General features: G+C 41.2%; 1 protein-coding gene across 1 annotated transcript; it reads left to right on the plus strand.

Annotated features, from left to right (window-relative positions):
- The first annotated feature begins 545 nt into the window (after positions 1–545).
- Positions 546–11,543, plus strand: LOC132253771 (extensin-like). The gene is made up of 3 exons (XM_059736781.1): positions 546–968; positions 1,665–1,916; positions 11,511–11,543. Exons 1-3 carry the CDS (start codon positions 546–548, stop codon positions 11,541–11,543), a joined length of 708 nt encoding a protein of 235 aa, XP_059592764.1.
- Positions 11,544–12,762: the final 1,219 nt, after the last annotated feature.

A 12,762-nucleotide genomic window follows, 5' to 3' on the forward strand; every position in this document is an offset into this window, starting at 1 on the left:
GTGCGAAATCCATTTTCAAGGTGCGAATTTCCTAAAATCCAATTTCGCACACCACTGTGTAAGGTGCGAAAATTTTCGCAAGGTGCGAAATCCTCTCCTGGCACACGTGTGCAAATTTCGCACACCTCAAGCTCATTTTCGCATGGTGCGAAACAGTGTGCGAAAATTTCGCACACCACTATTCAAGGTGCGAAAATTTCGCACACCTCCTTTTAAGGTGCGAAATCCTCAGCAAAAAGGGTGCCATTTTCGCACACCCAATTCCAAGGTGCGAAATGGACAGACCAAGGTGCGAAAATTTCGCACGGTAAAATTCTAAGTTCTAAAAATTTAAAACGGACTTTTAAATTAAAATTTTACCCCCGAAATTGTGCCTAACGTCCAAAAACGACTTTTCGGCTGCCTTGGAAAATTTTAAAGCATCAGAAATCCCTTAAACCTCAGTCCTATATAAACCTTTGAGGTCCAGAAGCTCAAAGGACTCCCCCACCTGTCAGCTGAAAAGCCTCTGGAACCTCGAGAGCCCACATTCCGTCATTTCGGCCATGGTGAAGACCAGAGGAGGCCTTTCCGCCTCCCCATCCTCACCGACCCCTCGACCACAGCGAGCCGCCATGGGAGCCGCACCTTCACCTCCTGTTCAGGCCCCGGCCATTCCCCCATCTGAGGGGGAAGTTCCTTCTCAGCGCCGATACCCCACCCGGAGGCCACCCACGAAACCTGTGCCACCAGCCGAGCAAGCTGCGAGCTCTTTTTCTCGGCCCCCTGCGAAGAGGACCAGGTTCTCGGGTCCTGGAGAGCCATCCCACGCACCTCAGCCAGAGCCAGCTACAGAGGAACCTCGGATTCCAGTGGACATGCCTCCCGAGGCCATTATCAGGCGTCCCATGATAGCTGGACCGCCGATTGAGGGTAATTTGGATTGCAGAGATCGATCCTTCCACTCTGAGACCTACTTTGATATAGAGGCCCTCAGACAGCAGCCAGAGCTCCGAGATTCATTCCGACTGCTGCAGAGGTATCACATGGAGGGTCTTCTCACTCCTAGGCAATTCTACTATCCCATAGTAGTTATAGATTTTTATCAATCTATGACTACTCGAGGTCTCCGCAATCCTACCCTCATCCAGTTTACTATAGACGGACGTCAGGGTGCCATTGGAGCTCGTCACATTGCTGAGGCCCTCCGTATACCTTATGAGCCCGTGTTTCAGGCAGATTTCAGGGAGTGGTCCTCATTCTCTCAGAGCGACATGGTCCGCATTTTGTCCAGGGGGACTTCTACAGCCTCGGTATTGACCAGGAGAGAGCTTCCATCTGGGATGCTCCTCATTGATGTGCTCCTGCGTGCCAACCTATTCCCCCTTTAGCATAAAGTTCAGAGGAGAGGAGCTATACTTGAGGCATTATTTAGGATTTCTGAGGGCTATTTCTTCGGCCCTCATCATTTGATTATGACTTCTCTTCTTCATTTTGAAGAGAAAGTCCATCAGAAGAAACTTCAGAGGGCAGATGGCATACCATTACTATTCCCGAGGCTCCTCTGCCAGATTTTAGAGCATTTGGGCTATCCTGAAGAGCCCCGTCTTGAGAGGCGCCGCCATTGTCGAGAGGACTTCTCTCTCGACAAATGGCATCACTTAGTAGCCTATTTTGCACCCCAGGGAGCCCCAGCTGTGCCTGCACCTCCAGAGCTACCCCGAGATGAGCAGCTGCCTCAGGCCCAGCAGGATGAGATTCTCACTGACACCACACCTCATGACCCTGCAGCACCCACCTCAGTGCACATGCCCGAAGGTATACATCCTTCTTCTCCTATCACTGCGGATGCTCCACCAGTCATGCCAACTACTCCAGCTCCTCCTTCTTCATCTGAGCCCACTGTCACCGTTTCTCTTGCGGAATTCAGAAGCTTAGTGCGTTCATTGCATACACTAAACACTGCTCAGGATTCTATCATCCACCAGATAGCCACTATTCGTGCACACCAGGATCAGATCATTGCTACTCAGGCCCAGCATACCACGATCCTTCATCAGATTCAGCAGCATCTGAGTATGCAGACTCCTCTTGGGCATGATAGGTCTGCACCATCCGAGCCTCTAGTGCCAGATGAGGAGAGCTTGCCAGCTGAGCAGACCATACCAGAGGAGGAGACCAGAGCAGAGCCATCACATGACCCCCCTCATATCTGATATTTTTATATTTTATTTGCTTTTTATATTAGACTTGTAAATCCCATTTTTTGCATGTGTTATAAACTGGGATTGGAAATAGTACTTGAAATCATACATTGTATATTTCTTTTCCAAGTAATATATACATATATATATCCTTTTTTATTATATTCCCTTTTCTCATTACTCTTTTGTCTTTGGAACATGTGGTTTAAGGTATTCCATACCTCCTTTACACTCAGACTTTGTCTCACTCAGGAGGTACCACTTCCTCCCTTTATTTTTAATCGCGTTTGAAACATTGAGGACAATGTTCAACTTGGTTGGGGGGAGAGTTGAGAAAGGAAGTTTTGTTGTTAATACTAAGTCATTTTGATATTTTAGTTGATTTTTGCTTAAAATTTAAAATTTTTAAAAGTTTTTTGAATCATTCTCTATGGTTGTTAAAGATAATTTCTCAAAAATAAAATAGGATAAGTCGAGTTTTAACTTAATTATTTAAGTCTTAGAGTTTGTTTTATGCTTTCAAAGTTGATAATCTATTGAAGCCTCTTTGATTTCAAACTTACTTCTTCCATTTCAAGCTTTACACACACTGTGCACATTAGATCCCGGATATATGATGTAAAACTTTCTCACCTTCTAAGCTTAGGAAAATTTTGACTTGGTTCATTACTTAACCTCTCTTTAATAGTGTTGGGACACCTCATAAAGACCAATGAGTCTTTGAAAAAAAAAAAAAAGAGAGAATAAGCTTCTATTCTTTCCTTGAAACCTAAGCATGATCCGAAGGGGTGGCGAAAGCTTTTAAAACCCGATGCCCTAAACCTTGATTGGTTGGGAGTCATCGATCCTCTGCTTGCTACATAGGTGAATTGGTTAAGTTTAGTGAGTAAAAAAAGAATTGTGAATAAGAAGGTGCGTTCTTAACCTATTAAGAGTTGATTAATTTTGCCAATATTCGAGAAAAGCTTAGGTTGGAGGGTGAGGATAGTTGTATATACTATATCAGGAAGCTAATTTCATTAATACTTAGCTTATTATGGAAGAGTTTGATTTGGAACCTTGAGAGTAGAGATTCTTTTGATACTTAATTGCATAATCTCCACTCTTTGTACTTTTTGTTTAAGTTTAAGCTTTGATAACTCCTATTGCATTTTGAATCTTCATATCTTTAGTTCACCAGGTGAGATGTGTTTGGATATCAGTCATGCCACTCAATTATTTTTTGGAATGAATTGCATGACCTCTTTTATATATATTATTACGTTTGCTTAGTTTTTCTCTCCTTAATTGCTAAGGGACTAGCAATATGTCGGTTGGGGGGAGTGATTACTACTCAAAACATGCTATTTTGTAGCTTGTAATTAGCTCTTTTAAACACCATTGAGTAGTAATTATTACCTTTTAACTCGATTAACATGTTAGGGACCCTTGCAATCAGATTTCTAACAATTATGTTAAGTTTTGGTGCTTTTTGATAGCTTTAAGCCCACCAAAGCAATTTAAGAATGAGGGAGAGCTATTTATAGTTCATGGCAAAGCTTTTGGAAGCTTTGATTTTTGAAGAAATCAAGCTATGGAGCCTGATAATCCTTTGCCTTAGTCGTTCAAAGTTTACAAGGGAGAAACAATGGAGAAGAAGAAAACAGGGGATGAAAATATGGGACACAGCTGCAGTCTTTTAGTGCACTTTTGGAGCACTTCCCGAAGTCCATTCTTTACATTCTATATACCATTTCGAAGCTCAGAAAGTCAAGAATCCAATGGTTCAAACCACGTATGATTTGGAGCTGAAATGAGGAAGATATGGACTTAGGAAGACAACTGCATCAAGCTGAGGGACAATTTCGCACACCACTGTTTAAGGTGCGAAATCCTCAGTCCATTGTGCGAAAATTTCGCACACCTCAAACCAACATGCGAAATTGGAACTCAGCGTGCGAAAATTGGATATTTTTGCCGACTCTTTTTCTTCTGATATTTTTGTGTTTAAATTTCCATTTTCTCCTTGTATTCAGCCACTCATGTAATTCCTTAGCTAGGAAGTATCCAAGGAAGGGTAAAATTACCTTCCTATATGAATTCTCTTGTAATCACTGAAAATCATCTTTCGGGGAGTTTTCTCCAGGAGACCAATGTAAATTTGATACTGAGTGAAATACAGAGATCTCTTTTACTTTTATTTTTCTCTCTTCTATTTTCTATTTTCTTGCAAGCCAAACACCCTTTGAGGATGTTTTCCCAGAGGATGAGAGGCTAAACATTTAGTTTCTTGGAGTGAAGGAAGCTAGGTGAAAAGTCCAGATTAAAAGGTGGAAAGTTTTCGTGCATTGAATTCAGGTGGTTGGAGTCCATAAATGGCTTTTAAAGCCAAGGTTTTGCCTTAAATCCCTTAGGATCACTTTGACTGGCCAATACATGGTAAGCTTAAGGTCTCTATGGATGCTTATTGCTAGATCCATATCAGTCCATTAGTTATCATGTACGAGCCAGTGGAAAGTGATTCAAGGTGATAGTCCATAGTGTCTTAAGTCATTAATGGACCTTGACTACCATCTCTAATGACTTTTTATGGATTAAATCTTCATTGTCAAACCTATACCGGTTCGGGAAATAACTATAGGTTAAATCCCCAATGCGAGGAGAAAAATCCGGAATTTTCCACTTTGCATCTGAAACTTGAACCTAGCAACCTTTAGCTCCGGGAGACTTTCTTTCTTCCGCTTTTTACTTAGTTCTATGTGAATTTAGTTTAAATCATCACTTTCAAAACAATTTTAGTTTCTTTTAAATCTCAAGTTTGTGCTAAAGGAAATCATCAGAATCAATTTCTAATTTAGAGTCTATCACTGATAGAGTGAAAACCCATCCCTGAGTTCGACCCTAGAACTGCTATACTATAGTAGCTTTGCTATGCCAGTATAAGGTCATAGGTTTTATAAATGTTTTGATTAAAAGACCCGGCTGGGAATTCAAGCACGAATCAATGACATGAATGACTTTGGGTCGTGAACTTAGGGCTCTAGATGGCATGAAAAGCTTAGGGTTGTAGATGACTCACAATCATGAGCTCAAGGCCTTAGATGTTATGAACAGCTCATGATAGTGGTTGCCTTGCATGACTCCGAGTCGTGCATTAAGCACTCTAGATTCTATGAACAACTTATGATTGCGGTTGACATGAATGACTCTGGGTCGTGAGATGAGGGTTTTAGATTCTATGAAAAACTTAGAGGTGTGTATGACATGATCAACTTGGGGTGGTGTGCTTAAGGCTCTAGGTGCTATGAATAACTCACGACCATGGTTGACATGAATGAATCTTGCATGTGAGCTCAAGGCTCTCGATGTTATGAGTAACTTAAGGCTATGGATGACATAAGCTACTCCAAGTAGTGAGCTTAGTGCTCAAGATGCTATGAACAACTCAACGTTATGGATGATATGAACGACTCGGGATCCCATGAACTTAAGGCTCTAGATGTGATGAATAATTCAGGGTTCTGCTTTACATCAACGTCACTCGATCGTAAACTCAAGGCTCTAGATGCTAGAATAGCTTAGGGCCGCGGATGACATGAATGACTCTAGGTTATGAGCTAATGACTTTAGAAGCTATGAATAACTCATGGTTATGGTTAACATGAATGATACCGGGTCATGAGATTAAGGTTCGAGATGCTATGAACAACTCAAGGTGGTGTATGATATGATCAACTTGGGGTCATGTGCTTAAGGCTCTAGATGCTATGAACAACTCAATGTTATGGTTGGCATAAAAGACTTGTGGTCATGATCTCAATGTTCTAGATGTTATGAATGGCTCAAGGTTGTGGTTGAAAGGAATGTCTCCAGGTTGTAAGCTTAGGGCTCTATGTGCTATGAATAGCCCATGACTGTGGATGACATGAGCTACTCTCATCATTAGCTTAAGGCTCTAGATGCTATGAAAAGCTTAGGGTTTTGGATGATTGGAATGACTCGAGATCTCATCGACTTAGGCCTTTAGATGCTATGAATAGCTAGTAGGTGTGGATGATAAGAACGATTCGTGGTAATGAGCCCATGGCTCTAAATGCTATGAGCAATTGAGGGTTGTGGATGACATGAACGACTTCAGGTCATGGATCACATGAACAACTCTAGGTCATGAGCTAAGGCTTTAGATGATATGAACAACTCAGGGCAGTGGTTGACATGACCGACTCTGGGTCATGAGCTCAAGGGTCTAAATGCTATGAACAACTCATGGCTATAGATGACATGAACAACTTCAATTCATGAGCTTAGGGCTTTAGATGCTACGAACAGTTGAGGGTCATGGATGACAGGAACGACTCCAAGCCATGTGCTGAGGGCTCTAGATCCTATGAATAGATCAAGGCTATAATGGACATAAGCGACTTCATGTTGTGAGCTTAGGACACTAGATGCTATGAAAAACTCGTGAAAATGGATGAAATAAAGGACTTTAGGTTGTGAGCTTAGGGCTGATGATCACATCAATGATTCTTCATCATGAGCCTATGAGTCTAAATGCTATGAACAACTTAGGGTTGTGGATGAAATTAAAGACCGAGTCCTGAGGTTAGGGCTTTAGATGCTATTAAAATCTTTGAGTTGTGGATGACATGAATGACTCCGGGTTATGAGCTCAGGGCTTTAGATACTATGAACATCTCAGAGCTGTGGTTGACATGAATGACTCTGAGTCATGAGCTTAAGGCTCTCGGTGCTATGAATAGCACAGCGTTATGGTAGATATGTGCTACTCCGACTCGTGAGTTTGGGGCTATGAATTTTATCAACAACTTAAAATTATGGATGATAGGAACAACTTGAGATCCCTTGAGCTCAAGCCATAGATGTCATGCATAGCTCAAGGTTGTGGATTAGATGAACGATTCTGCATCATGTGCTAAGGGCTATGAATGACATGAACGACTTTAGATCGTGGACTCAAGGCTCTAGATGTTATGAACAATACAGGGTTATGGTCGACATGAACGACTCTAGGTCATGAGCTCAAGGCTCTAGATGGAATGAAAAGCTCCAGGCTATGAAGGACATAAATGACTCTAGTTTGTGAGCTCAAGGCTTTAGATATTGTGAATAGCTTAAGGCTATGGTTAACATGAATGGCCCCAGGTTGTAAGGTCAGAGTTCCAAATACTATGCATAGCTCAGGGCTATGGTTGACAAGAATGAATCTGGGTTGTGAACTTAAGGCTCTAAATGCTATGAACAACTTAGAGTTATGGATGATATGAATGACTAGGGATCACATGAGCTCAAGCCTCTAGATGTTATGAACAACTCGATGCTAAGATGATACGAACGATTCATGGTCGTGAACCTATGAGTCTAAATGCTATGAATAGCTCAGGGTTGTGGATGACATGAATAACTCCAATTTGTTAGCTCAGGATACTATATTCTATGCATAGCTTAGGGCTATCGTTGATATGAATGATTCTAAGTCATGAACTTAGGAATCTAGATGCTATGAAAAGCTCTCCAATGTTGAGGACATCAATAAATTCAGGTCATGAGATTAATGCTCTAGATGGTATGAACAACTCAAGGTTTTGGTTGACATGAAGAACTCTGAATCGTGAGCTTTGGGCTTTAGATACTATGAAAAGCTCATGGCGGTGCTTGACATGAACGACATTGGGTTGTAAGCTCAAGGCTCTAGATGCTATGAACAATTGAGCGTTCTGGATTATATCAACGACTCGAGATCTTACGAGCTTAGGCTTTTAGATGCTATGAACAACTAAGGGTTGAGATTGATATGAACAATTCTTGGTCGTGAGCCTATGAGTCTAAATGCTATGAACAACTCAGGCCTTTAGTTGACATGAATGACTCTAGATCATTAGCTTAAGGCTCTAGATGCCATGAAAAGCTCAGAGCTGTGGATGACATGAATGACTCTAAGTTATGAGCTCAAGGATCTAAGTGCTATGAACAACTCATGGTTGTGGTTGACATCAATGACTTCGGGTCATGAGCACATGACTCTAGATACTATGAAAAGCTCCAAGTTGTAGTGGACATGAATGACTCTTGGTCGTGAGCTCAAGGATCTAGTTTCTATGAACAGCTTCGGCCAATGGTTGACATGAACGAATTTGGGTCCTGAGTTTAGGGCTCTAATGCTATGAACAACTCAGGGTTAAGGTTTACTTGAATGACTCCGGGTCATGAACTCAAAGCTGTAAATTCTATGAACAACTTAGAGTTGTGGATGATATGAATGACTCGGGATCCTGCAAGCCAAGGCCTTTATATGCTATGAACAACTTAAAGTTAAGGATGATAAGAAATTATTCTTAGCCTTGAGCTTATGAGTCTAAATATTATGAATAACTCAGGGTTGTGGATGACATGAACAACTCTGGGTCCTGAGCACAAGACTCTAGATGCTATGAACAACTCGGGGTTGTGGTTGACATGAACGACTCCGAGTTGTGAGCTCAAGACTTTAGATGCAATGAATAGCTCAAGACGGTAGATGACATGAGTGATTTTGGGTCGTTAGCTTAGGGCTCTAGATGCTATGAACAACTTAGGGTTGTGGTTTACATGAACGACTCCCAATTGTTTGCTTAGGGCTCTAAATGCTATGAACAACTCAAGGCTATAGATGACATGAACAACTTCGGGTTGTGAGCTTAGGGCTTTAGATACTATGAGTAGCTCAGAGCTATGGTTGACATGAACAACTTTGAGTTGTGAGCTTAGGAGTCTAGATGTAATGATTAGCTTAAGGTTGTGGATGCCATGAATGATTCTGGGTCGTGAGCTTAGGGTTCTAAATGCTATGAATAGCTCAGGGTTATGGTTTACATGAACGACTCTTGGTCGTGAGCTTAAGGCTCTAGATGCTATGAACAACTCAGGGTTATGGATGACATGAACAACTATAGGTCGTGAGCTCAGGGCCTTAGATACTATGAACAGCGCAGAGCTATGGTTGACCTGAACAACTGCGAGTCTTGAGCTTAGAACTCTAGATGCTATGCATAGCTTAACATTATGGATGATATGAATGACTCGGGATCCCATGAGGTCAGGCCTCTAAATACTATGAATAGCTCAGGGTTATGGATGATATGGACGATTCTATGTCATGAGCTTAGGATTGTGGAGGACATTAATGACTCAGGGTCGTGAGCTTAAAGCTCTTGATATTATGAACAACTCGGATTTATGGTTTACATGAACAACTTCGAGTTGTGAGCTAAGTGCTTTGGATGCTATGAAAAGCTCTAGGTTGTGGTAGACATAAACAACTTCAAGTCATGTGCTCAGGGCTGTAGATGCTATGAACACCTAAGGGTAGTGGTTGACATGAAAAACTCTGAGTCGTAAGCTCAGGTCTCTAGATAGTATGAAGAACTCAGGTTGTGGTTGACATGAATGACTCCAGGTCATGAGCTTAGGGCTCTAGATGTTGCAACAACTCAGAGTTGTGGATGATATGAACAACTCGGGGTCCGGTGAGCTAAGGCCTCTAGATTCTATGAACAACTTAGGGTTATGTATGATATGAACGACTCTAGGTCGTGAGCTCGAGGCTCTAGATGCTATGAACAAATCAGGGTTGTAGTTGACATGAAGGACTATGAGTTATGCACTCTAGGCTCTAGATGCTATGAACAACTCATAAATGTGGATGACATGAACGGATCGAGATCCCGTGATCTTAGACTTCTAGATGCTATGAACAACTCAAGTTTGAGGATGATATGAATGATTCTTGGTTGTGAGCCTATGACTCTAAATGCTAAGAATAGCTTAGGATTGTGCATGACATGAATCCCATGAGCTCAGGCCTCTAGATGCTTAGGAATCTCAGCCATGAACTTAGGAATCTAGATGCTATGAACAAATCAGGGTTGTGGATAATATGAACAACTACGAATCCCATGAGCTGAGGCCTCTAGATGCTTTAGAAAGCTCAGGGGTGTTGATTTTATGAATGATTTTTAGTTATGTGCCCATGGCTCCAAATGCCATTAACAACTCATGGTTGTGGATGATATGAACGACTTTGGGTCATGAGAACAAGGCTCTATATGCTATGAACAACTCAAGGTAGTGGTTGATATGAATGATTATGGGTCTTAAGCTCAAGGTTCTATAGACTATGAACAGCATAAGGTTATGGTTGACATGAATAAATTCGAGTCATAAGCTCAGGGCTCTAGATGCTATGAACAACTCAGAGTTAGGGATGATATGACCAACTTGGGATCCAATGAGTTAAGGCCTCTGGATGCTATGAACAACATAGGGCTAAGGATGATACGAATGATTCTTGGTCATAAGCCTATGATCCTACATGCAATGAACAACTCGGGACTATGGATGACATGAATGACTCCAGGTCGTGAGTTAAACGCTCTAGATGCTATGAACAACTCAAGGTTGTGGTTGACATGAAGGACTTCGAGTCATGTGCTAAGGGCTCTAGATGTTATGAACAACTCAGAGTTCTGGATGATATGAATGAATCAAGATCCTCTTATCTAAGGGCTTTAAATGCTATTAACAACTCAAGGCTGAGGATTACATGAACAATTCTTAGTTGTGATCCAATGGCTCTAAATTCTATGAATAGCTCAAGGTTGTGCATGAAATGAATGACCCTCGGCCATAAGCTTAGGACTTTGGACACTATGAACAACTCAGGGGTGTGGATGATATGAATGACTGCAAATCCCATGAGTTCAAGCCTCTCAATGCTATGAAAAGCTCAGGGGTGTGGATGATATGAATGATTCTTGATCATGTGCCCATGGATTTAAATGCTATGAATAGCTCAGGGTTGTGGATGACATGAATGACTTTGAGTCATTAGCTCAGGGCTTTGAATGTTGTGAACAACTCAAAGTTATTGTTGATGTGAACAACTCCAGGTAGTGAACTCAGGGTTCTAGATGCCATGGACAACTCAGAGTTGTGGATGACATGAATGACTCTAGGTCATGAGCTTAGCTCTTTAGATACTATGAACAGCTCAAGGTTATGGTTGACATGAATGACTCCGGGTCGTGAGCTTAAGGCTCTAGATGCTATGAACAACTCAAGACTTTGGATGATATGAGCTACTTCAGGTTGTGAGCTTAAGGCTATTGATGTTACGAACAACTCAATGTTGTTGATGACATAAACGACTCAGGATCCTATGAGCTTAAACATCTAAATGCTGAAAACATTTTTGGACTATGGATGATATGCCAATTTCTATTTCATGAGAGCTTAGGGTTTTGGATACTTGATTCATTTGGTCTAATTCGTTCCCAATTGGTGTCTTAGTTGATTCATGTCCAGCTGGTGTTCTTTGATTGAAGGAGTAATCAACAAAATTTATAACCTATATCACCATGCATTAGGATAGCTTTAGCTAATATAGCATAGTGGCTCTAGGATCGTTCTCTGGGAAGGGTTTTCAACTCACAACTGATACCAATTCAAAGTTAAATTGGTGCTTTTTCATTTCAATGTTAGCTTAAGAAATAAAACACAAACTTTGGTTGAACGAGGTTTTGTTTCAAGCTAACTAAAAAGAAAGTAATGGAAATTACTTATGAAGAAAAACATTCCTTGGAGGTTTGGGTTCACAGGGGAGTTTCCTTATGCAAAAACAGAGCTCCGATCATTTGGTTCATTTCCTCGCATTAGAGAATTAACATATAGTCAATTCTTTAACCGGTGTTGTACAGATGTATCCTTTAAATGGATTTCAGCTCTAATTCCCTCTCACTGATGCAAGTTACAATGGCTCGTGCCTCTAACCTAGCATTTGCCATTCAAGGTGATCTTTAACTTTGGACTTCCTTTCTCAAGCTCGCAAGAGATAACTAATGGATGTCTTCTTGGAATTCAAAAGCTTACCAAGTGTTGGAAATTCTAGAAAATCCTACTGATTACTACTCAAAAAGTGTTATTTGATAGCTTATAATTAATCCTTTTAAACACTTTTGAGTGGTAGTTTTGGCCTTTTAACTCAATTGGCATGTTAAGGACCCTTGAAAGCAATTTTAATCACTTTGTGTAAGTTTTGGTGTTTTTGTTAGTAATTTGATCACCAAAGCAATTCAAGTTTGAGGAGAGTTTTGAGGAATCTTGGGTAAAGCTTAGAAGTCATTTGCCAAGAGTAAATCCGGATTGCAAGGAGAAAAAGTAAAGAGAATCTGCCATGAAGCATATTCTTGATGACAGTCGTAGCAGCCACTTTTGGAGCAGTTTCAGAAGTCCAATTGATGCATGCTATATACCATTTCAAAGCCCAGGAAGTCAACAATCCAATGCTTCAAATGGTACACAATTCGGAGTTGAAACGAAGAAGTTGCAGCCATTGCAAGCCAATCACTCCAAGCTGAAGGAAGCATTTTCCAAAGTGTTGCGAAATCACCCTTTTGTTGCGAAGTGATTTCGCAGCCTTTTTGTACAGTAGGGTGTATTTCCTTCTGAAGTTGCCCGATATATGCCGCAAGCTGGGAGCTGAGAACCTCAAGGTGGAAGCCATCTTTGCAGCCCTGCGAAGATAACATGTTGTTGCGAAATG

Source organism: Vitis vinifera, chromosome 1, assembly GCF_030704535.1.
Source record: "Vitis vinifera cultivar Pinot Noir 40024 chromosome 1, ASM3070453v1".
Taxonomy (NCBI): Eukaryota; Viridiplantae; Streptophyta; class Magnoliopsida; order Vitales; family Vitaceae; genus Vitis; species Vitis vinifera.